This window comes from Hyla sarda, chromosome 7 (assembly GCF_029499605.1).
Source record: "Hyla sarda isolate aHylSar1 chromosome 7, aHylSar1.hap1, whole genome shotgun sequence".
Lineage (NCBI taxonomy): Eukaryota > Metazoa > Chordata > Amphibia > Anura > Hylidae > Hyla > Hyla sarda.
The window spans coordinates 35,786,058-35,813,085 of NC_079195.1; the positions used below are offsets into that span (position 1 = coordinate 35,786,058).

The 27,028-nt window shown below is 41.0% G+C and overlaps 1 protein-coding gene across 4 annotated transcripts in view; it reads right to left on the reverse strand.

Annotated features, from left to right (window-relative positions):
* SLIT1 (slit guidance ligand 1) overlaps positions 1-27,028 on the reverse strand; it is a 390,223-nt gene that overhangs the window by 289,354 nt on the left and 73,841 nt on the right. For all 4 annotated transcript variants that reach the window (XM_056532480.1, XM_056532484.1, XM_056532482.1 and 1 more), the window contains exons 2-4: positions 16,202-16,273; positions 10,316-10,387; positions 6,745-6,816 (exon numbers count right to left, since the gene is read on the reverse strand). In XM_056532480.1, coding sequence (XP_056388455.1) covers positions 6,745-6,816; positions 10,316-10,387; positions 16,202-16,273 — 216 coding nt within the window. The remainder of the gene's footprint in view (positions 1-6,744; positions 6,817-10,315; positions 10,388-16,201; positions 16,274-27,028) is intronic.

Here is a 27,028-nt window from a genome sequence, read left to right on the forward strand (position 1 = left end):
TACAGAGAAATGTGTAAAGTTCTTTTCTGTCTGACAACAGTGCTCTCTGCTGACACCTCTGTCCGTGTCAGGAACTGTCCAGAGAGGGAGAGGTTTTTTATGGGGATATGATTCTAATCTGGACAGTTCCTGACATGGACAGGGGTGTCAGCAGAGAGCACTGTGGTCAGACAGAAAAGAAACTCACAAATGTCTCTGTTTTATACAGCAGCTGATAAGTACTGGAAGGATTAAGATTTTATTTTAATTTACAAATCTGATCTAACTTTCAGGCACCAGTTGATTTGAAAACATTTGTTTTCTACTTGTTTCCACCGGAGTTCCCCTTTAAAGGAGTACTCCGCTGCTCAGCATTTGGAATAAACTGTTCCAAACGCTGGAGCCTGCGCCGAGAGCTTGTGTCATCAGGGTCCCGCCCCCCTCATGACGTCACGCTCCACCCCCTCAATGCAAGTCTATTCAAAAAGTAATAACATTACAGGTTATTGATACTAGATTTATGGAGATAGAACACTGATCCAGGGATTTATTCTGATGCCATATTGGAGTCGGGAAGAAAATTTTACCGCATAAGGGTTCTTTGCCTTCCTCTGGATCAACACATTAGGGACACAATAGGGATATAGGTTGAACTTGATGGACTCTTGTCAACCTTATGAACTATGTAACTATGTAACTAATGTTATAATCTAAATTTAAAGAATTTTAACAAGTTATTGTAAAGATAACACTTAACATTTTGAGATATTTTGAGAAAACAAAAAGCAAATAAGTGTTTTTCTGGACTGATATTTTACACATTTGGTAACAAATTCACTTCTGGATAACTATACTACAAGCCAACTAAACTATTAGGTTTTGTTTTTTAAAAAGTTTTTACATTTTCTAAGGATCTTATGAAAACCCCAATTGTTATGGATATATTGAAAAACCCTAATAAGTCCCAAATATCAATTGTTTGTTTTTCATGGACACTTAAAAAAAAGTTTCTTATTTTTACGAACTGTCGAGAACTTACACAAGTCAATGTCACAGTGTAATTTATACTCATACAACATTGTACATATCTGCCAAAAAGTGCCAAAAGAAGACTCTTTTAGGACCCATCTTGAAGAGCCGGCTTACAGGCTACACTGTATCTCTTAGAATTACATAGGTACAGCTAGGCTAGGTTCAGACTATGGAATTTCCGAGCGTAATACCGCTTAGCAATTACGCTTGGAAATTCCGATGCAGCAGACTCCTATGGTTGTCAATGGGATACCGCTGCAAAGTGCACACTTGTGGCCTGTGACAACCGGCAATGTCTGCACGCTCCTAGTCCGATTCAGACACCACAAACCACCCTCAGAATCTCAGGCCGGAATATTTCTAAACATAGCCTTAATATCCCTAATTATAATAAAAGTATATAAAAAGTGTCTAGTAAAACATCCAAATAAAATTTTCTATAATTAATAAATAAATAATAAAAATTTATAATTATAACAAATAAACAATAAATAATAGAATAAAAACCAATCTGAAAAAAAAAACTGGAGATTATGTAGGAAGAAGAAAAAAGAAAAACATTGACATCTGATATTTATAAATGGCAGGACCTGAGTTGTGTAGCTTGGAGCGGCAGACCCGCCATACAGCGTTACATGATAAATATATGCAAATGTCTCTTATTTACTACGGATGTCAGTTTAGAGGGCGGATTGAACCAGATTTAACATTCCTTCACTGTTGTTTTTCCTGTTGCAATTGGATTAATTATGGTGTTTAGGAGAGATCAAAATAGGCAGAAAGTGACAGCACAGCCCTGCGTTTTCTAAAGACCCGGCCTTTATTGAGAAGCTCAAAGCTGGAGAGAATGGCCGGGGAACAATGTGGGAGGGCTCCAAAGATTGGTATTTCACCAAATCACTAATGTCGCTGCATTGGTTTTGTGTCAGGGCAGATCTCAGCTACATTTATATCGTAAGATGCCTGAATAAATATCTCATGTTGGGCCTTTAGAAACGGAACAAAAGGAGACATGGAAGGGAAGCTTGGAGAGAAGTGACGACTTTCTAACCACACGTAAAGAAGGGCGGACATGCACAGCATTGCTTATTTTTTAACACTTCATTCATAGTATTTATAATTCTCTTTACAGTCAACCTCTATAAAGATAATGTGCCAATAGAAAATACATTGTAAGTTCTTTTTAAGGGGGGGTGAACTTCAATTTTTTTTTTTAAATGCTGTTTAAAAAAACTAACTATACTCATCTGCTTCAATACCCCATTCCTGCCAATTTTATGGTTCCCGGGTCCCAGTTCTCTTGGCAGGTCACAGCCGAGGCCAGCAATTGGCTGAGCTAGCAGGACCTGCAGTGTTCTGACACAACTGGAAACAGGAATAAGCCAAGAGCATCAGAGACTGGGAGTCATTGGAATGGCAGAGGCAAGAGATCAGAGCAGGTAAGTATGAATTATTATTATTTTTTTTTTATTTTGGCAGTACCTGGTGAATTTCTTTAAATAAATAAAAAATTGTCCCTGGACAACAGCTTTAATAAAGGATGGCTATCCTATCAACAATGCAAAGGAGACACTTTGTGATCAGCAAATAGTCAAGTAGACCTTCTAACAAGTAAGGATTGTCCAAAGTGGGGCACCTCTTTAATAAAGGAGGATGCTCATGTGAGGCGTATATCAGCTAGCCAGGGCAGTGAACAGTTGCAAAGAGTGTAGGACCCATTATGTCCATGTATAATTTAGACAGCACACTGATTTCAATGCCCACAATGCATTGCTTCATTCGCACTGGTGGTGGCGCTGCAGGGAATTTTAACCACTGGTTTCTGGATTCCCTTTGCTTAGTTTTGAGAAGAGATGTTTAAAAGGGGGATATAATCAACTATTTAACTATATAAATGGAAGGTCCAAAAAATATGGGGGAAAACTGTTCTAAGTAAAAAAAAAGATTTACTTTCCAGAGGCAACAATCTGTGGAACAATCTACCTCAGGAACTGCTGATGGCAAAAACAGTTGAGGTCTTCGAAACAGGCTTAGATACATTCTCAGAACAAAATAACATTAAGGCATATGTAAAAATAACCTCTTCTAAATAAAAAATTATTTAAAAAAAAATAATAATAACATGCGCTCCTCTTCATCCACCCATACCCTTTCCTTCTTCTCCTTGGTTAAACTTCATTGACTCTCAACCATGTCTTTCAACTGTACTATGTTATAGCTGCGGATCCCAGTAGTGGACTAACTGAGATCCACTAATTTTTGTAGGACCCTTTTGACAAAAAGAGCATAGTAAAAATTAGACAATACCATGATATTTTCACATTCAGGCTTGTAGGAAGAAACTGGATTTCATGATAGAATAGGAAATCCACACCATAAAAGGTTAATCCAAATTCTTCTGCCAGACACACAGCTCCATAATAATTCACTGTGAAGGACACACGGTAATAGTTCATTCTCGGAATAAGTTATGCTGACAATTATTGCCTAATAACAATGAATTCTTGTGTCGCCACAGCATTACTCTTTATTATAATGAGCGGATTAGGAAACGGTGAGAAATATACACGTATGCTTTTGTGGATTTACAAACCACCTAGATAGAATAGTAACTCCTCATTACTCCAATAACACAGTGACAATCCTGGCACGGCGCTGGATTACTTTCTAAGCGGGTGATATGTCTACACATCATAATGCCCCCCCGACAGGTGCGGGCATGCTAAGTATTCATGTATGGAGCTGAGACAGATGGGAAGTGTGATCACGAAGTATCTTAGTTGCTTCGTTTCTAATTCTATTCCATTGTAACGTCCCTCAGCATTGATACGTTTCATATTTATTGGCACTGACTGTACAGATGGTTGTCGCTACAAAAGGAAGAGACAACATTCACTTGTTATAGTTATCAAATGACTTGTTACTTTCAGATATAATTGGAAATAATTCAGTCTATTTTTGTAGTAATGGAAGGTCGAAGAAAAAAGGTGACCCCCTTGTCAACCAGGTGCTGCTTGGTGCAATAAAATCTTTCAAATTCACAGATATTGTTCAAATGCCAGATGCACTAAGTTACATAAAATAATAAATACAATGACGCATTTCGGGGAACTCAATCCCCCTTCCTCAGATTGTCCTATGACAATCTGAGGAAGGGGGGTTGAGCCTCCGAAATGTGTCATTGCATTTTATTATTTCATGCAACTATTCAATAAACAAGTGCATTCGGCATTTGAACAATATCCATGGACTGGAAAGTTTTTATTGGACCAAGCAGCACCTGGCTGAAAAGGGGTCATCGTTTTTCTTCTACCTTCCACTGCATCTTGACAGGACGGGTGGCCCTCATTCTGTGACCTCCCAAGCTAAGCAGCTCCTATTGCACCTCACAATACCCCTGTACTAGGGGCGTTTTGCCTCCCTATATAAGGTGAGCGACCCTCTTGACAGTTATCTGTATCTGTAAGGACACTATATAGGGTCAGCAATCGTCAAGGGTAACACACGAGGTGCTGCCCTCTGGTCTTTTTGTTTTTCCTATCACTGCATTTATATAGTAGACCCTAGGTCTTCAAACTGTGGACCTCCAAATACTGCCAAACTGTGGACCTCCAAATATTGCCAAACTGTGGACCTCCAGATATTGCCAAACTACAACTCCTAGCAGCCGTAGGCTGGAGGTCCACAGCTTGGAGACCACCGTATAGACTATATAGCCTGCAGACATCTTCCAATATGAACTCCATTCACTCAAATCAGACGTTTTACCAGATGTCTGGACTATACCTTCCATACTTTACATAGTAAATACCAGAAAACACAACATGGCTAAATGATACGTGGACAAGGATTACTATAAATGGCTCCGGCCAAGTCCAACCACCTGCATTGATAAAATGTGCATAACATCAAGCACATGTTGAAGCAACCTCTATAGAAAGACTTTGACGGTAAAAGGTTGTACTATTGAGCTTAGTGACTTTCAATGTAGCACAAAATGCAAATTTGCTCCAACATTTTCTCACGAATCTTGTTTTATTTATTCCATCAATGTATAGGTGAAACAGGCTTTGCATTGACCCTTGGTACAAACAATACTTAGTCAGACTTTTCAATGAAGCACAGTCACAAGTCCAATACTTTCCTGCAAGTCAATTGATCCAGTTTCTGCGGGAGGTGACCCTCTTTAAGGGTGTCTCCATAGATGATCCAGCCAAGTTTCCCTGTATGCATGTGTGCATTCATTCTTTCCATCCATGAAGTTGAAAGGTGTCTTTACGAACCCTATGGAGCACCAGAAGACATGCTAGGTGCAATGCAACCAGCTTGTTGAATCTGGAGGTCCCATCTGGGGTGGCTTTGGACCATTGGACATATGGGAACGAACCGGATACAGTTCACATTAAGAAACAATACCAACTTAGCCATAATAAAGTAGACTACGCAAGAATAAAAATAATATCTGTCTTGCCAATGGGGATTTGGGGGCTAGATAATTGAGTTGAGTGTTTCATTGTGCGCAGTGTCAGCTGGGGGGGACTAAAGCCACTAGAATTCAGAGCAAGTTCTCTTATGGGATGAATGGGATTTCACCAACCAACAGGCTAACATGCGCTTTACGGAAGCCAGGAGAACATTTTAGAAACCAATGTACAGATTGATGAAAGAGTAAAGATTGATGAAAGTCCTGAGGGGTTTGTTTAATGATATGTGCTTGACCATGAGAAAGGGACCATCACCCAAACCTAATACAATGGTCCCTCAAATTACAATGGCCTCAGGTTACAATATTCCCAACATAAAATGTTTTTTTCTGGATCATTGGAAATTGAAACCAGACTCAACATACAATGTTACGGACAGTCCAGATCTACGAAACGTGTCAATGGCTGGAAGATCTGACCAATCAGAATGGGCATTTCACTGGTAAAACGCCTGTATTACTGAAGTGCATGTACTGACTGGCTGTCTGGCAGCGCCCCCTATAGTACAGGGATGTACTACATGTTCTATACTACTCTTTACCTGTGCCAGGGTTAACTGCTCCTTTGGACACCAGGTGGGGGCGGCTCCATGTTACTTTTTTAGGACATTGTGTGTACTGTACAGGACCCCGAAGAAGCTCCTGTCCTCTACATTGATTTACAGACAGTGATTTACATTTAAGGACGTGTTTTATCTGTTTTAGTTATCTACTTATTTTTATTCAATTCAATTTTTTTCCTATTTTTGGATGACATTTTGAGGCTTCAGAACCAATATACAGGTTTCCATAGAGTTTTGGTCTAAGCGTACAATGGTTTCATCATACAATGGTCGTCCTGGAACCAATTAATATTGTAACTTCAGGGACCACTGTACTAATTTGACTCAGATATGAATCCCGCAGTAAAAAAAAACTCTTCATAGAAAAAGGGAAGCTACTATAGAAGCAAAATGAGATCCATACCAACAATCATGGATGAAGAATAAGAAGAGCAACAAGAAAATATGGATATATGTTGGTTCTCCACACACATTTGGCCATGTGACACATGTTACATCGAAGACAAACCCTATTGGGATCCACCAGTTTTCATCTTCTTTGTTTTTGTCTTTGCTTTTTTTGTTGGCATTGCCAGTCGCAATAAAACAATGATAAATGGCAGTCACATATATTATGTCCTTGCATCTAAAGTATGGATTTTTTTTATAGTAATAATGCACAGTCATGTAAAAAAAAAAGGTACTCACAGTCTGGAGAGTGCCTGGTTGTTCTGGAATAGAAGCTCAGGCAACATATGCAGCTGGTTTCGATTGAGACGCCTAAAAGTAAATGGAGGAAATAAAAAAACAAGAATATTAGATTAAAATTCAGCTGAACGCTCCACTGTGCTCAAAACATAGATGTACAAATCCCAGGACCAAGCGGTGTCCCCCGAATATCACATAGTCCTCCATAGTGCCCTGCAGGCATCACTGCGATCCTCTGAATGCAGACACTCCAGTATCTATTACATACACCTGCACTGTGTATGTGTATATATTCTCCTACACCAAGACACACAAGTTTTACAGATTCACCCTCTAGTAGTAATTCCTCAGTGACTGCAGCGGCGTCTGTAATGTCTGTATATATCAGTGTCACCCTCAACTTATACACAGCGAGACAGCTGTAGGTATAGAAGAAGAATATAGTGGACAAAATAAGACATGGCAGAATATCTCTAAATATAGATCAAGAAGAAGATTATTTCAGTCTTATTGGCCTATGCAATAATTAATAATCCTAGTATCTATCTATCTCATATCTAACTTTCTCATATCTATCTATCTATCTATCTCACATCTATCTCATATCTATCTATCTCACATCTATCTATCTATCTCATATCTATCTATCTATCTCTCTCATCTATCTATCTATCTATCTCATATCTATCTATCTCGTATCTATCTATCTATCTCATATCTATCTATCTCCTATCTATCTATCTCATATCTATCTATCTATCTCATATCTAACTTTCTCATATCTATCTATCTCCTATCTATCTATCTCTCATATCTATCTATCTATCTCATATCTAACTTTCTCATATCTATCTATCTATCTATCTATCTCACATCTATCTCATATCTATCTATCTCACAACTATCTATCTATCTCATATCTATCTATCTCTCTCATCTATCTATCTATCTATCTATCTCATATCTATCTATCTCGTATCTATCTATCTATCTATCTCATATCTATCTATCTCACATCTATCTATCTATCTATCTATCTCTCTCTCATCTATCTATCTATCTCATATCTATCTATCTCATATCTATCTATCTATGTCATATCTATCTATCTCCCATGTATCTATCTATCTATCTATCTATCTATCTATCTATCTATCTCACATCTATATATCTCATATCTATCTATCTATCTATCTATCTATCTCCCATCTATCTATCTATCTATCTATCTATCTCTCATCTATCTATCTCTCATCTATCTATCTATCTATCTATGTATCTATGTATCTATGTATCTATTGATCTCATATCTATCTATCTCATATCTATCTCACATCTATCTATCTATCTCATATCTATCTATCTCATAAATCTATCTATCTATCTCATATCTATCTCACATCTATCTATCTCATATCTATCTATCTCATAACTATCTATCTCATATCTATCTATCTATTTACATATCCAGTAGAGCAGCACTCCAAAAAAATAGAAAATAGAGATAAGGTGCAAGCTGTATGGGAGCCCGGGTTAGAGGATCCACTTCACATAAATTCCAAGAAGCAGCAGCACACAAACGAAATCGTGTCAAAAAGGTTTATTCCATAGAACCAGTGAACAAAATTGCGAGCAACGTTTCTGTGACCTCACGTCACCGTTATCAAGCTCAAGTGCAGAATCACATGTGGAAGTTTAAATACACTTCAGTGTTACATCATTAACCAATCAGATACAAGGTAAACAAAGACATGTGCTTATGGTATATAAAAGTGATAATACGGCATTATACATAAATGCAATACAAATTCAATACTCGTGCTAGTGTTATACAAGGTGCACGTGTTAACAGTGTGGCAATATGCCCGAAAACAGTAATGTGACCATATAAGCTATATAAAGTTGTATAGGCGCTTACCCGGTAGAGCTTCCTGGGATTGCACATGTGTGTAATGGAGCGTGGGAACCCGGAACTGCGCGGCCGGCCAATCGGAAGCGCCGTTCACCGGGATATTCAGCCAATAAGGCATAAGGTGCTGTGTGTACTGTGCGCATGCGCACCCCTGTTTGGTGGTGGACAGGGGCCATCTTATGCTACCTCTTGTGCTGCTGCTATTTGGATTTATCTATCTATCTTTTTATTTATTAATTTCATCCTGTACAATGCTGTAGTGTTCTAATATGGAAAGTCATAACAGACCATAGTTTTACTTGTTGGAATGCCCTACTAGAAAAAAATGGAACATGCCATGTATCAATCAACCTCAACATTACAAAAAGGTCTTGAAGTTTTTGAAAGCAGGAAAAATGGGCAAGTGAGGACATGAGCTACTTTAGTCAGCACATAACGAAATTTGCTTAAAAAAAAAAGTCCCTACTGTCTATGATAGAAAGGTGTGAGAACACAGGGCATGGCAGCTTGCTGTTTATACTGTTGTCTTGCCGCAGACAGTTATCATACTGACCTCTGTCCATTGCAGAAAGTGTCTACAATCGGCATGTGAGGATCAAAACTGGACCATGGAATCCATGAAATCCATCACATGAAATCTAGTCTGGATAGATAGGAGATGGTGGTCTTTTAAAGAGGTTTCACTTTATATGCACCGTAATACTTTGATGTTATTAGGACATTACTATAAGTAATGCCGAGGTCTAAAAAAGTGTGACTAATTCATTATCAGCAAAACTTGTGATGATCACAACTTGGTGTATTTTGTGCACCAGCCTCGACACGTAATGTAATATTCACAATTCTATTCAGCTAACAGAAAACCTTCTGTAAGTTATGTCCCTGTATTACAAATAAGAAAAGGGTTCTTTGTTGCCATGTGATCATTTGATATCTGGAAACTGCAAAAGGACTAACTCAAGTATAACTATAAGAGCTCGCGCAATACCCCGTGAGCTACCTATCAATGCAGTAACATAGAATCTAGATATATCACTAAATAATGGTGGTTTCTTCAGCTTAATACTTGCATGTTGTACAAGGGCAGATGGTCAGTACGGCCAGTTCATACAAAATGAGTACGGCACCATCTACCCTTGTACAATATGTAGAAGACTCTGGAAACCGACGTGATTGAGTGGTCCACAAGGATTCTGGTCTTAGCCTAAAGGGTCTTGGTTGAAATGTTGGTATATGATTAAATGACCGTAACATAGGAGCACAGTTGACACATTGTGACATGGACATCTGAGCACATTATGGATAGATGTTTTTTTGAACCTGGTGGTGGAAAGGAGGTATTTACCTGAGTGTGGCACCTGGGAGCAATCCAACAATGGAGTTGTGCTACCCAACCTGCTGCTCCCCAACACTAGATGATCCATCTATTACCAAGCCTCAAGACATCATATTACTTTACCGCCACCTTACAACCATCACGCACAACGGCTCTGACTTCCATTACCCACAGCCGTATCGGTCACATGCATCCCACTTATCAGGGTACCCATGAGACCCCCGATGTAACAATTAGTAGAAGCCAAGAATGGCGTTGTCCATGCCTCTGGGTAATGCAGTAATATGATAAGCAGGGAATATAATTGATGTGTGAGCACTCACAGTCTCTCCAGTTCCTTCATGTCATCGAAAGCTCCGCGCTCAACGCTGTTAATCTGATTCTCCATCAGCTGCCTGGGAAACAAAACAGAAAATACCTTTAATTCCTTCTGCCATAACACATTGTATTAATGTCCTTCTCCCAGACACATTTTGGTCAGTGACTAAGTAAACAGAGGTTTCCAGTCGCAACTCTTGCCGGGTTCAGTATAAACGTCTTTAGCATCACACATCGCTTCCCAAGCTTTCATTATAAAATGTAATTAAATAGTTATATGCAGCATTTTATTTGATATTACAAATAGAAAAATAACACCACAAGTGACAACTAAATTCAAGGGGTTGTCCATGTTTTGTATTATTTATAATAGAAAAAAAAATTTACTCACCTGTCTGATCCCCCGTACTGCCAATCTGATGATCACTTGGTCCAGCAGATCACCAATTTCTGGTTATATCCAGACACAAAGGATATACCTGAACAACCAATCCCTGGACGCAGCAGTAACCCCACTCAGCCAGCGCATGGTCATTTCCACCTATTACCATGTGTTGAGACGGCACCAGGAAGTGATCATTAGCGGTTCCCGGTGACCATTGGAATGACAGCAATGGGGGATCAGACATGGGTGTAATGCTTTTGTATCTGAACCTAGTCTGAGCCATTAAAAAAGGAAAAACACTGGACAATCCAATCCCTTTAATATTTAGTAATATATTGAACCAATATTTGGAGTTGAATAATAAATAATTGTTATGGGAGGCCAGATAATTTGTGGCAGGATGAGATTCTAGCATGGGGATGTTTTTTTCAGGAAGATCGTTCCATTTGTAAATAAAGGAATAACAGGGTTTGGGTGGAGGGAGAATCAGACATGACCCTAGCTCTGACCAGCCGCCATTTTTTTTGTTTTGTCTTGTGTTGAGAATTTACTTTTGCATAATCTACAGCATATGGGTGGTTTGAGGACTGGTCATAAACTATTGGTATTTAACAATTATTAAAAAAAATATATTCTGGGTGACTTTTATCAAGCAAATATACATCTTAAAAGTCACTCCCAATGTTGGTTTGGGAGTTTTTGTACATTTAGGAGAGGTTGTTAGTAGACCTCATATACCAACATCACTTAGAAGTATCAAGAGATGTTACATGGTTTTATGAGTGAATGAATGACAAGCTAAACAACATGAGCGTGACCCCAAAAGCTAATGGACTTGGCTACGCTCACATCTGTGTTGAAGACTCCGTAGCTGGCTCCATCATTTTTGACAGTACGAATAGTGCTGCATTCAGAACTCTTTTTACGGTCTAAATGAGTGATTTCTCATCTGAACCTTATCGACCCCATAATAAGTCAACCAGGTCTGTCTGGAGCCTCTGCTGTCCATCATGGGATGGTTTCGTCACAGCACTATGACTTCTGTTATAAAAAGAAGCCAGAAGTGAACAGAGCCTAAGCCGCCATACCAAAGGTCACCATATACATTATAAATATTGTCAGCCACAAACAAATGACACAAACCACGTCTGCTAAAATTTGGTCATGTTTTTTCATGATGGTGAAAGATTGAAACCAAAGCTACAACTCCCAGCAAACTCAACAGTCACAGATCAACACTGTTGTACAGAGTTTGTATTGGATCAGAATCTTGCACAAATAACCTTCATATGAAAATGGAGGCATATACAATAAGGCCCCATCAATGAATGCCCTATAAATGCATCATAGATTGAGCCATAATACATTCATGTGCATTAAGCCCAAATCTATTAGAAAGTTATGACGATGTTATGAAGGCTTATAAGTACCGTATTTATCGGAGTATAACACGCACTGGCGTATAACACGCACCCCCATTTTAACAGGGAAATTTAAGTAAAAAAATAAATACATGTAAGATAAATGACTTAGACTAAATGCCATATCATCCCCCCAAATCTGCACCTCAGTTTTGTCCCCCCCCCCCCCATAGTGCCACATCATTCCTCCCCTTTTTTCAGCCCCTGTGCCACATTTACACCCCTTACCCCCCTCACCCTCTCATCATTCCCCCCATCATTACCCCCCATCATTCCCTCACTGTCTTATCATTCCCCCATCTCATGATTCCCCCCACTGTCTCATCATCCCTCCCCCCATCATGCCCCCCTTTCATCATGCCCCCCCCCCACCTCAACATCTCCCTTCTCCCCCTGCTTTTAATGTTTTTTTTTTCTCTTAATCTTCCTTACCTAGCCGCACTCCAGCAGGCATGGTCAGGTGGCGGGTCTTGCGGTCAGTGAAGCAGGAGAGTGACATCCTCTGCCGGCTCCGCTGCACAGCATCAGGGACGTCACTTTTCATTCAATGCTGCTGCCGCTGGTCACTAGTCTAGGGTGGCCGCGGCCAGCTGCTGAAGTTAAACAAGCTGCAGGGAATGATGCAGGCAGCTGCAGGGAATGATGAGTGACGTCCCTGATGCTGTGCAGCAGAGCCGACAGAGGACATCACTCTCCTGCTTCACTGACCGCACAGCCCGCAAGACCCGCCACCTGACCAGGCCTGCCAGAGCACGGCTAGGTAAGGAAGATAAAAAAAAAAAACAATAAAAGCAGGGGGAGAAGGGAGGCAAGGAAAATAAAAAGCAGAGCGGGGAGAAGTCTGAACCCGCAGGAGCCGCCGCTGGTCACTTATTTAAAGTGGCCGTGGCTGGGCTGCTAATCCTTAACAAGAAGCCGCTGCTGCGGCCACTTTAAATCAGTGACCAGAAGATTTATCGGCGTATAACACGCAGGCAGGGTTTTTGCCTTGAATTTAAGTTTTAAAATTGCGTGTTATACGACGATAAATACAGTATTAGTATTTTTTTCTCTCCTTTCCACACTCATCGATCATGTTAGTAATGAAGTCAGTTGTCGGTACATTTCTATGATCGATCTTTGTTCTGACAATTTTCTATAGGTGTGCGGTGGCCTTAAGTATTACAATATTAGCAAGGTCACCCGCTGGTTAGGACAAGGTTGTATTATAAATGCAAATAAATGCATGGTGTAATCTCCAGGGTGTTGCACTGGAATATCTAGTAACAGGAAGACGTGTAACCTTTGCAACAAGGAGCTTGACCCAATGAACCGGTAAGTGCTGGGGGCGATGAAAGTAATCTGCCTACTACCCTCCAGAGAACCAACATGCCGCTCTTCACACCATTTTCTTTACATCGGAGGAACTTTCTTCTTTATAACTTGTCCCATAATTTTCAGGGCAATTCAATTGACATAACACGCCATAAAAGCACCATATGTCTACACATAAAGACGCCAACCAATAGTCATAAGCACTTGGGCCATACTTGTGCTCTGTCTGGAATACTTAGCAATGTTCCCCCTGTATGAAGAAGAAAGATAATACCCAGCACTCACCAGTAATGCACAGTGAAGTTTATAATGCCAAAGTGTAGTACAAGGACGCGTTTCAGCGTGGGAGCCTTCCACAGCTGCCTGCCTATAGGCAGGCAGCTGAGGAAGGCTCCCACGCCGAAATGCGTCCTTGTACTACACTTTGGTATAATAAATCTTCACTGTGCAATACTGGTGAGTGCTGGGTATTATCTTTCTTCTACCTGTGGCTTTACCCTTCCTTGTGCACCACCGCAGATTCCACGGAAGTGCCGGCATATCTCCATATTGAACTTCCTGTATGAAGGACTGGATGTATGGACTACAGAACCATGTAAGTCCTGTACTGCAAGAACAAGGCCATTTAAGGCATGGATAGGATATTGTTTGTTACGTTCATGGTGTGCGTGGTAACATAATTAAATTGAATTAAAGCCTGGGGAGTATAAGACATTACAATTGTGACATTTCTCTTGAAGATGGGGGTGGCACACTGGAAAGTACTGTGCGGTATTTTGCTCCCTCGAAGACAGCACCGTATTGTTAGTACAATAAGGAAAGTGCAGACAATGTGTTCTAACAAAGACGGGAAGCTGCTCATATTTGTATATCTAGTTAACTGCACAATGTTCATCCCATACATGGAGTCCATTGTATAACATTAAGAGATAAGTAGAGTAGCGATGATATCTTTATTGTCAAACTGAGAGGATATAGATTGCAGGCTTTCAAGACCTCTTATGTCCCTTCATCAGGTACCACTGCCTGATGAAGGGACCCTTAGAGGTCTTCAAAGCCTGCAATCTATATCCTCTCAGTTTGGCAATAAAGATATCATCGCTACTCTACTTATCTCCTATATTTCTAGGGCTAACACACTACAAACTCTCATCTCATTGTATAACATATATATGTGGTTATCAAGAGATGACATTGTCAATAGTAGGCTATTGGGAGCAGCATGAAGCAATAAAGGGATGGCATACATCTAGAACAGAGGTCTTCAAACCGCGGCCCTCCAGATGTTGGTGGCCATGCTCGGTCACAGTTTCATTTATTTTCTATGGGACTTCTAAACTTTGCCGAGTTCAGTGTCCCATAAGGAATTAAAGGCATAATCCGGTGGAAAACTTTTTTTTTTTTTTTTTAAATCAACTGGTGCCAAAAAGTTAAACAGATTTGTAAATGACTTCTATTAAAAAATATCAATCCTTCCAGTACTTATTAGCTGCTGAATACCACAGCAGAAATTATTTTCTTTTTGGAACACAGAGCTCTCTGCTGACATCATGACCACAGTGCTCTCTGCTGACATCTCTGTCCATTTTAAGAACTGTCCAGAGTAGGAGAAAATCCCCATAGCAAACATATGCTGCTCTGGACAGTTCCTAAAATGGACAGAGATGTCAGCAGAGAGCACTGTGCTTGTGATGTCAGCAGAGAGCTCTGTGTTCCAAAAAGAAAAGAATTTCCTCTGTAGTATTCAGGAGCTTATACGTACTGGAAGGATTAAGATTTTTTAATAGAAATAATTTACACATCTGTTCAACTTTCTGGCACCAGTTGATTTAAAGAAAAAAGTTTTCCACCGAAGTACTCCTTTAATGGTTCTTTGGCTGAGCATACACCCTGCCACTCCATTTACTTTGGGGACAATTGTGGTCCCACTGGTGAAATATTCACCATTCAGCTAGTTATCGTCTATTTCTTTGAAAGTGGTAACTTTTAATCTTGGGATATGCCGAAAAAAATTTAATTTGTTCTGATCATCAATGTATTCCTCTTTAATAAAAAAAAAAAAAAAAAAAAGAAAAGACTTGGTATCTTTTTGTATATTAAGACCCAGCATAGCATTTTTGGGGAACACCTATGTGCAGAGAGAATTTACAAAGAGCTAAAAGACTAAATAACCACCTTGACCCACGACCCCTTCCTTTTCAGGATGGGTTGGGGTCTTAAAGGTCATACCTTGCCCCTTTCTCATACACACATATCCTAGCACTATGCATGTATTTTACATAATGTACAGTAGTGTTGTATTCCCCTATATTCCCCTATCTCTGGTCTTCTTTATACTTTAGCTGCGAAATCTGGAGCTGATATAATCTTGTTTATGGGGAAATACGTCCTAATAAATTATTTGGTAATTCATGAGAAAAAATGCACCTCCAAATGAAGAAGACCGGCACTTCTGTAACCAGCTAAACCCCCCTAAGAGCATCCTGGAGATGTATGTCAATGGAAATCTCCAGTACTAAATGAAGTGCTATTGATTTCAATGGTACTTTGTTCTAAATACTGGAGCAGAAAAGGCAATTGGGGCTGGTCATGAATGTACACAGTGACCCCACTAGCAGAATAGTGAATGCAGCTCTGGAGTATAATATAGGACCATGTTTCCGAACCAGTGTGCCTCCAGATGTTGCAAAACTACAACCCCCAAATGCTGCTATATTCAACAGTAATTACATTTTACATATTAAATAAAAAAATAAAATAAACAATCTTACAAGACTCGAAGCTGCTTGAGTCCCGAGAAGTCATTCTTCAGGATCCGTGTTATGTTGTTCCCATTCAGTTCTCTGCAGAAAGAGAATACAAGAAATCTTAAAAAGACATAAACATAAAAGACTGATGGCAGACGAAGACCACAGGTACTGTGATATAGAGGAGGTTTACACAGGAATAACATAAAGCTGGTAAGTCACAATTCTCCTCACTATTCATAGTATGATGGACATCAATGGTGTCCAATGGACCAATTGACTTCACATGGAAGCCATTGGGTTCAGTGATGATGCCAAAGCGGACTACAAATTGAGCCTCTGACGCAAATGTAAATCCGTCTTTATCGGTATCTTACAGTATATTGATCGGGATAAGAGGTCAGGATAGGAGGTCGAGATAGGAGGACGGGATAGGAGGTCGAGATAGGAGGTCGGGATAGAAGGACGGAATAGGAGGTCGAGATAGGATGACGGGATAGGAGGTAGGGAAAGGAGGTCGGGATAGGAGGATGGGATAGGAGGTCGGGATAGGAGGTTGGGATATGAGGAAGGGATATGGGGTTGGAATATAACAACAATATATGAGGATGGGATATGAAGTCAAAAGCTTCCTCCTTTGTTTATTTTCCTCCCGAACAAGCATTAGGAAGGAAAAACCTGGCAACGCCGGATACTCAGCTAGTATAGGATATGACTCGGGATCAGTACAGGATAAGTAATGTAATGTATGTCCCCAGTGACCCCACCAGCAGAATAGTGAGTACAGCTCTGGAGTATAATACAGGATATAACTCAGAATCAGTACAGGATAAGTAATGTAATGTATGTCCACAGTGACCCCACCAGCAGAATAGTGAGTACAGCTCTGGAGTAATATAGCATGCAACTCAGGATCAGTACTCAACTTGTAATAAATGATACATTCTATATATAAATAGTAAAAAGTGTACTAGAAATCTACTGGTAACACATTCTAGTTTACCAGCTGCTGTATATTCAAGTATTCTTTCTGAATCATATTTTGTATAGAAGAAGATACATCCAGTCCCCCCAGTGAAATCCCTTCTAAGCAGAACTTTCAGGTCAGGTTTCAAAGGTGAAAGGTTAGAGGCAACCGAGGATGAAAGACAATTACAGGGATCAAGTAATTCAAACATCCCAAGTATTCCTATATTAAATAACGTTTATCCTCCAGTTCTCATAATAAAGATACACAAGTAAATCTTCATGATGACGACGTAATATATGGTGCATTGAACTTCTCTCCCACACATGCCAACAGCTTTGACCACTGCCTTTTCTCGCCTCTGAACATTGGTATTAGAGATGAGCGAATTTTTGAAAAATTCGATTTGGCCGGTTTGCCGAATTTTCGGAAAAAATTTGGTTAGGTCCAAATTTATTTGTGGCAAATCTGTATTAAAAAGAGCTATTTCTGGCCTACAGAGAGTGCCAATAGGGGTCTAGAACACTTTGCCTTGCTGTAACATGCATATGGAGTGTGCTGGGTTAGTGGAATAATACTGTTATTCAGTATGTCATGTATCAGTATGAGGACACCATATAGTGGCTGAATGACACAGCGTGCAGGTGGCGGCAGCATGAGTGGACCATATAGTGCCTGAATGACACAGCCTGGAGGTGGCAGCAGCAAGAGCAGACCATATAGTGGCTGAATGACACAGCCTGGAGTTGGCGGCAGCATGAGGAGACCATATAGTGGCTGAATGACAAAGCCTGGAGTTGGCGGCAGCATGAGGAGACGATATAGTGGCTGAATGACAAAGCCTGAAGTTGACAGCAGCATGGGGAGACCAAATAGTGGCTTATTGACAAAGCCTGGAGTTGGCGGCAGCATGAGGAGACCATATAGTGGCTGAATGAGACAGCCTGGAGTTGGCAGCAGCATGAGGAGACCATAAAGTGGCTAAATGACACAGCCTGGAGTTGGTGGCAGCAAGAGGAGACCATATAGTAGCTGAATGACACAGTCTGGAGTTGGCGGCACTTAGATGTACGTATGTGGCATGCACTTATGAGGGGAGGACAATGCGCTCCAGTACGCTTAAAAAAGTATTTGTCTGCAACACCAGCAAGAGTATACTTTTGGCTGGCCTTTCACAGTATCTAGGCCCTTAAGACTTTAACAGGAACAAAATGGTAAATCACTTAGATGTACGTATGTGGTGTGCACTTATGAGGGGAGGACAATGCGCTCTCCAGTATGCTTACAACAGTATTTGTCTACAACACCAGCAGGAGTGTACTTTTGGCTGGCCTTTCACAAATGGTACACCACTTAGATGTATGCACAGGTTAAACTTAAAGGGGTACTCCGGTGACATTTTTTTAATTTTTTTTTTATTATCAACTGGTGGCAGAAAGTTAAACAGATTTGTAAATTACTTCTATTAAAAAATCTTAATCCTTCCTGTACTTATTAGCTGCTGAATACTACAGAGGAAATTATTTTCTTTTTGGAACACAGTGTTCTCTACTGAATCACGAGCACAGTGCTCTCTGCTGACATCACTGTCCATTTTAGGAACTGCCAGAGTAAAAGGAAATCCCCATAGCAAACATATGCTGTTCTGGGCAGTTCCTAAAATGGACAGAGATGTCAGTAGAGAGCACTGTGCTCGTCATTCAGCAGAGAGCACTGTGTTCCAAAAAGAAAATAATTTCCTCTGTAGTATTCAGCAGCTAATAAGTACAGGAAGGATTAAGATTTTTTTTTATAGAAGTAATTTACAAATCTGTTTAACTTTCTGGCACCAGTTGATTTAAAAAAAAGTTTTTCACCGGAGTACCCCTTTAATATAGGACAATATGCTGTTAGCGCTCTGCTCACCCTAACTGGCTGGCTAGTATTAGCTTTTCAGTTGTTGTACACACCAGTGCTGCAGCACACAGTCGCTGCGAACTACACCCAAAATTGCCCTTTCTCTCTCAATCTCACTCCCTTCCCTATCAGTGCTTCTAGGCTGGATTTGGGCTTGAGGTGAATCGCTGCTGTAAAAGATTTTCTGTGCAACACACACTGCTCTCTGTCCCTCTCTGCAATAGAACGCTGATGTGACTGGGAGGTGAATCGCTGCTGTAAAAATGCTTTTCTGTGCAACACACACTGCTGTCTGTCCATCTCTCTCTGTAATAGAACGATGATGTGACTGGCCGCAAGATGGCTGGCGATTATATAGGGCTGTGACATCACAGGGGTGGCTGGCTGCTGATAGGCTGCACGCTGAATGTGATTCAGGGTCATCCCGCCGACCCTTGTTCCTGCCTTCCCAGGATTCCTTGCCCCATGTCCTCACATGTGGATCCGCCATTTTAGATGCCTTGTCCCTGGAGCCTGGACCGCACTAAATGGAGTTTAATGAACACGATTTGCGCAATGGAATCGTGGCGATATTCGCATTCGTTACGAATCAAATCTTTCCTGAAATACGTAACAAATTCGGATTCGTCAGATTCGATTTGCTCATCAATAATTGGCATCCATAAAGAATTTGAAATATATTTTTTTTTTTTATCAAAGTCTTACAAACTCACACCATTGACAGGCTTATGTGCCTTCCTTCTTTATCACATGTATTACTGAGATTCTAAGGCACTGTTTCCCAACCAGGGTGCCTCCAGCTGTTGCAAAACTACAACTCCCAGCATGCCCGGACAGCCTTCGGCTGTCCCGGCATGCTGGGAGTTGTAGTTTTGCAACAGCTGGAGGCACCCTGGTTGGGAAACACCGTTCAAAGGACAAAACTGTACAAAACTGTAGAACCCCCAAGTTGCATGAAGTTACAGTATAACATGGCAGGGACAGACTTCCTGTGGCACCACTATATGCCTTTAGATTCATACCGAGACCTATGGAACTTTTTTTTTTTTTTTTTTTTTTTTTTTACTAAGGCATGTATGCCTGTAAACAAGGTGCACATAGCCTATGTGCTCACGTCGCATTTTATATCTTTTTTTGCCAGATATATTATCTGCAACTTTTACTAAAGTCACTGATAATTGCGCAGAGGCATCGCCACCCCTGAACACACACCGCTCTGCTGCACCACTACACTCCCCAAAACATGGAGTGTAAGTATAGAATCTCTACTTACCTCAGCCTAGGCATAGCACACTGCTATGTACTGTGTAGGAGCCCAGATTCCTGTCACTTTAAAGGGGTACTCCGGTGGAAAAACAATTTTTTTTTTCTTTTTTAAATCAACTGGTGCCAGAAAGTTAAACATATTTGTAAATTACTTCTATTAAAAAAATCTTAATCCTTCCTGTATTTATTAGCTGCTGAATACTACAGAGGAAATTCTTTTCTTTTTGGAATGCTCTCTGATGACATCACGAGCACACTGCTCTCTGCTGACGTTATTATAATGATAATAATAAGTCTTTATTTATTGTTGTCCTTAGTGGGATTTGAACCCAAGTCCCCAGCACTGCAAGGCAGCAGTGCTAACCACTAAGCCTCCATGCTGCCCTTAACATACATCTGCTATGCACGGTTGCTAAAATGGACAGAGATGTCAGCAGAGAGCACTGTGGTCGTGATGTCATCAGTGTTCCAAAAAGAAAGGACTTTCCTCTGTAGCATTCAGCAGCTAATAAGTACTGGAAGGATTAAGATTTTTTAATAGACGTAATTTACAAATATGTTTAACTTTCTGGCACCAGTTGATTTAAAAAAAAAATTGTCTTTCCACCGGAGTACCCCTTTATAGGAGTTCTTGCGCCTAAGCAATACAGCCACAGGTGCAGATTAGTCTGAGCAGGAGGCATACATTGTATACATCCTGCTGTACCCGTGTCTGTATAGCCTTGGGCTCTGCTCAGAGCAGGGACTCTCGTCATTAAAGGGGTATTCCAGGAAAAAAAATATTTTTATATATCAACTGGCTCCAGAAAGTTAAACAGATTTGTAAACTAATTCTATTAAAAAAATCTTAATCCTTCTAATAATTATCAGCTGCTGAAGTTGAGTTGTTCTTCTCTGTCTGACAATAGTGCTCTCTGCTGACATCTCTGTCTGTCTCGGGAACTGCACAGAGCAGAATAGGTTTGCTATGGGGATTTGCTTCTACTCTGGACAGTTCCCGAGACAGGTGTCATCAGAGAGCACATAGACAGAAAAGAAAAACTCAACTTCAGCAGCTCATGAGTACTTAAGGATTTAATAGAAGTCATTTACAAATCACTTTAACTTTCTGGAGCCAGTTGATATATAAAAAAAAGTTTTTTCCTGGATAACCCCTTTAAAGTGATGTGAGTCCAGACAAGTGATTATAAGCATCACTTACACTTAATGCGAGGGGTACTCTGCACCCCACTCATTGGGGGAGATTTATCAAAACCGGTCCAGAGGAAGAGTTGACCAGTTGCCCATAGCAGGAAATCAGATTGCTTCTTTCATTTTTCATAGGGCTTTTCAAAAATGAAAGAAGCGATCTGATTGGTTGCTATGGGCAACTCAGCAACTTTTCCTCTGGATGGGATTTGATAAATCTCCCCCTATATAGAGTGTATCCAGCTAATTCTTAAATGCGCCGTCAATGTACAGAATTTAGCACTTTGGAATTAGCTGGAATTTATTGACAGGCGTATCCTTGTTAATAAATTCAGGCCAAATTGAACTACGGTTCCCGTATATGACTGGGAGGAGGGGTGGGTGGGGCTTAATCATGTCGCCCGCACCCAGCCGTATTCGGGAACCGTAGTTAATGTATGTCTATGAGCCAACCGTAGTGAACCGCAGCCTCCTGTCGGCTGCTTTTTCGGCCGTATGCGGTTTCCCGACCGCAGGCAAAAACGTGGTCGACCGCGTTTTTGCCTGCGGTCGGAAAACCGCATACGCCGAAAAAGCAGCCGACCGGAGGCTGCGGTTCACTCCGGTTGGCTCATAGACATACATTAACTACGGTTCCCGAATACGGCTGAGTGCAGGTGCCGCAATTAAGCCCCGCCCACCCCTCCTCCCAGCCGTATACGGGAACCGTAGTTCAAATCGTAGTGTGAACCCAGACTAATGCAGATAGTAATAGACCCCCTGTGTCTGGTTCCACCAGATTACATTAGGAAGCTATTCTGCCTTAGAAGATTCGCATCTAGGGGGCACTTCTATTATATATGGCATAACAAAAACTTCACCCACAAAACCCATGGGAATGCCCCCAAGTGAATAGTTTTGGTTCCAGGGACTGTCTACTGGCATGTAAGCATATTACTCTCTCTCTCTCTCTCGTGGTCAAGGGATTGGCCTGAAAGAGGACATGGACAATCCCAGGCAAAGAGTTGGAAGAGGGCTATTGGCTTAAAACCTTAATTGTTCTCATCCGGAAGAACAAGGCCACAAAGGGGGAGATTTATCAAGACTTGTGTTAGGGAAAAGTTGACCAGTTGCCCATAGCAACCAATCAGATCGCTTCTTTCATTTTTGAAAAGGCCTCTGAAAAATAGATTAAGCAATGTAATTGGTTGCTATGGGCAACTGGTCGACTTTTCCTCAACACAAGTCTTGATGAATCTCCCCCATAACCCATAATGAATCTCCCCCATCCCATATCTTGCCCAGACATGGCACCATATTGCAGAATTTTTTTTTCCATAAAGAAAGCAATGATTCAGCCTTGAGCCTTTAGGGAGAGAAATACTTTAAAGGGGTACTCCCATGGAAAACTTTATTTTTTTTAAATAAACTGTTGCCAGAAAGTTAAACAGATTTGTAAATTACTTCTATTTAAAAATCTTAATCCTTCCTGTACTTTTTAGGGGCTATATACAGTGGTCCCTCAACATACGATGGTAATCCATTCCAAACGGACCATCGTTTGTTGAAACCATCGCATGTTGAGGGATCCGTGCAATGTCAAGTATAGGACAGTGGTCTACAACCTGCGGACCTCCAGATGTTGCAAAACTACAACACCCAGGTGTTGTAATTTTGCAACATCTGGAGGTCCGCAGGTTGAAGACCACTGTTAGAGGAAGTTGTACTCACCTGTCCCCGCCGCTCCGGACCGTCACCGCTAGTCACCGCTGCCCTGGATGTTGCCCTCCATCGCTGTCGCCGCGTCCCCGAGGTGTCCCCGACGCTCCGGCAAGGCCTCTGCTTCCCCGGCATCCGCGCGCTCCATCGCTGCCATCACGTCGCTACGTACGCCGCTCCTATTGGATGACGGGACGGCGTGCGCAGCGACGTGATGACGACGATGGAGAGCGCCGACGATGCAGCGGATCCCGAAGAGGACGCGCTGGAGCCCCGAGGACAGGTAAGTGATCGTCAGCGGACCACACGGGGCACCGTAAACGGCTATCCGGTGGCAGCTGAAGCAGTCTGCGCTGCCGGATAGCCGTTTATGCGATGGCCCCGACATACAAAAGCATCGTATGTTGATGCTGCCTCTGAGAGGCCATCGTATGTTGAAATTATCGTATGTCGGGGCCATCGTAGGTCGAGGGGTCACTGTACTACAGAGGAAATGCTTTACTTTTTAGATCTCCTGTCCACAGTGCTCTCTGCTGACCTCTGCTGTCCATTTTAGGAATTGTCCAGAGCAGCATTTGTTTGATATGGGGATTTTCTCCTGCTCTGGACAGTTCCTAAAATGGACAGCAGAGGTCAGTAGAGAGAACTGTGGTCATGACATCAGAGAAATCTAAAAAGTAAAGCATTTCCTCTGTAGTATATATAGCCCCTAAAAAGTATTGGAAGGATTAAGATTTTTTTGATAGAAGTAATTTACAAATCTGTTTAACTTTCTGGCACCAGTTGATTTAAAAAAAAAAAAAAGTTTCTACGGGAGTACCCCTTTAAGTATCTCGGAAAACTTGTTTGTGTTGAATATTGAGCAACCGCATGCAATATTTCATGGACCCATAATCTTAATACAAGCAAATAGACAAACCTATCTGAGCAATGTTCTTCTGCTCCTCATTTTACTTAAGCCACGACATACATAATCCAGATGGTAACTATACCGTCCAGACTATGCTCTTCAATTATAAGGGATTAAGTAAGACACAGGATGTATATAGTCCTAACAAACTTATCTGATTTATTACGACAGACAGTCGTCTTAGGATTGGCCAACAATATTCATGGATGGAATGTGGATGAATGCCACGTGTGTCCACGTCAAAATGGAGCGCTGAAACAATGACTCATGTCCCGGATTAAGGCATCTCCGAGTTATATATCTGCCTCTTAGCAAAGGAAAGTTTGGGAAAGTCCTACAAACACAGTAGCTTTAATAAACCACAAATAAAATAAACATTTCATTAATACCGAGCACGGCAAACAGTAAAAGAGATTTAGGAGAGTAATACCAAAGTGAAGAGCGCCAGAAAGCATCACGCTGTGCAGCCGCAGGGGCTTAATGTCCAATATTATCATCAAGCACAGAATAATTCACCAGCCCAGCACAAGATCTCGTGAAACAAAAAAAAACGTGATCTTGTATTTTCTTACTGAATTTGCCCAATTATACCTTTTTTTTTTTTTTTTAGCAAAGAACAGAAGCAATTATAGTCAAAAATATCTGTCTAAAATTTATACAGCCCACTGATTGGAAATAAGACCCTGGTGGGACAAGTCTCGCTGCTTGAAGACCGTACAATCAATTGTTAGCTATGGAGGAGCTTCACTGCACAATACCAAACTTCAATTCACCAATCACAGCTACTGACATGAGTAGAATTTGTATTTACTAATTCACCATGGTCTATTGGTAGATACATCTTACTATTATATGGTTGAAAGGGGTATTCCATGATTTTTTAAAATTTGAATATGCTACAAGAGCTGTAAAGTCAGTGTAGTTCCTAATATAGTGTCTGTACCTGTGTTTCATGGTGGTCTCGCAATTTTTCTGTGATTTTTACCCCAATGTTTATTCTTAACAGCATACAAAATGAGTGTCAAAATGTCAAAATGAGTGTTTCCCAGGTTTCATTTCAGCCGGAATCATTACATCACTAGTAAGGTGTTGAAAGGAAGCTTGTCTGTGCTTCAATGGGTGAATCGACCGCTGGGTGGAAGGGAGATCATTCTGCAAGGAATTGTAGTTTTCCAACAGCTGGAGGCAACCTGGTTAGAAAACACTGGTCAATTGCATGGGAGCTAAGGTGTGCTTCAATGGATGGGGTGGCTGGGAGGGAGAAAAGTGACCTCACACTTACAAACAAGGAATCATGGGACTTGTAGTTGGAAGGAAAAAACGGCAAGAGGAAATAGCCATTTCACAAAAAGATAGCAGCAGTGTTATAGTTGACTCAGAACACAACCATTAAGCCCCAAGAAAAACACGGAACCTTCCTAATCATGTCCACTACTGTCTGGCAGTTAAGTACTAAAATCACCTTATGGTGGATAACCCCTTTAAGACTTAATTTAGAGCAACTTTCAGATGGAAACAGCCCAATAGAAGTGGTGCAATGGAGAAAGTATAAGTGTCCTTTATAAGGGTTACGTTCATCATTGAACACAATTTTACATTAACATTAAATGGAATATATAAGGCAGCAAGTGATCTGTCAGTTCTGGAAGCAGGAATAATGGGCAAGTATAAGGATCTGTTCAACAAAGGCCAAGTGATATGTAAACAACGGCCATTATTGTGGGATGTTGGTGTTATGCAGAGGTTCCAAGTGGTCGATGAAGAAAAAATGCTCAACCAATGACAGGGTCATAAGCACCGATGGCTCATTGATTCCTATAGGGAGAGAAAGCTAACCCTGATCTCACAGAAAAGCTACTGTAGCATAAATTGGTGGAACAGTTACTGCTGGTTATGATAAAAAAAGGTTTCCGAGCCGCAGGTCATTGCAGCTTGCTCTGTATGGGACCAATCAGAGCGCCTTTCTGACCTCAAAGTTTGCTAAAAGTGCCTACAATGGGCACATGAGCATAAGAAGTGGAGTGTGGATCAATGGAAGAAATTTGCATTATCTAAGGAATATTGCACAAATGTAGTGTGCATCACTAACCATTGGCTCAGATAAGAGTGCAGAACCAATTCTAAGGGTACGTTAGCATTGGCGGAAATTCTGGTGTAGCAACTCCCTATTGTCTTTAATAGGATTCTGCTGCATCAATGGAATATATGCAGAAAACCTACAGCAGTGTTTCCCAACCAGGGTGCCTCCAAGTGTTGCAAAGCTACAACTCCCAGCATGCCTGGACAGCCTTGCATTGAGGGTGTGTGGCCATGATGTCACGAGCCTCCGGCGCTGCACACGACGCTCTAAACGAACCCAAGGTGCAGCAGGGAGATCGTGGGGGTCCCCAGCGGCGGGACCCCCGCGATCAGACATCTATTTCTGCATCCTTTGGATAGGGAATAAGATGTCTAGGAGCGAAGTACCCCATTAAGATTCTTAAACAGAAGTAATTAACAAATCTGTATAACTTGTAAAAAAAATTCCTACAGAGTAACCCTTTAACTACATGGCTCTTTTAAACGCACAATGTACTATCTAGAACGTATAATGGGGGTAGTCATCCCCTTCTGCTAGATCTATTTTAGCCAAAATGAATAGTGTTGTGTTCCACCCATAATATGTTATTACATTAAATCTTTCAAGTTATCACAGAAGACACATAGACAAAACCCATCTGAGACGTACGGTAGACCTCACTTTATCAATTATATGGATGTATTACTCCTTTTTACTTTACACAATTAAGTGTCCTAAACATCTCAGATAGGACTAATCCAATACAACGTGCACTGGTCATGTACTGAAGGCAGCAGATAAACACTTTCTGATAGATAAGAGGAACTATACAAAGTCCTACAGACACCAACAATGATCAACATAAGG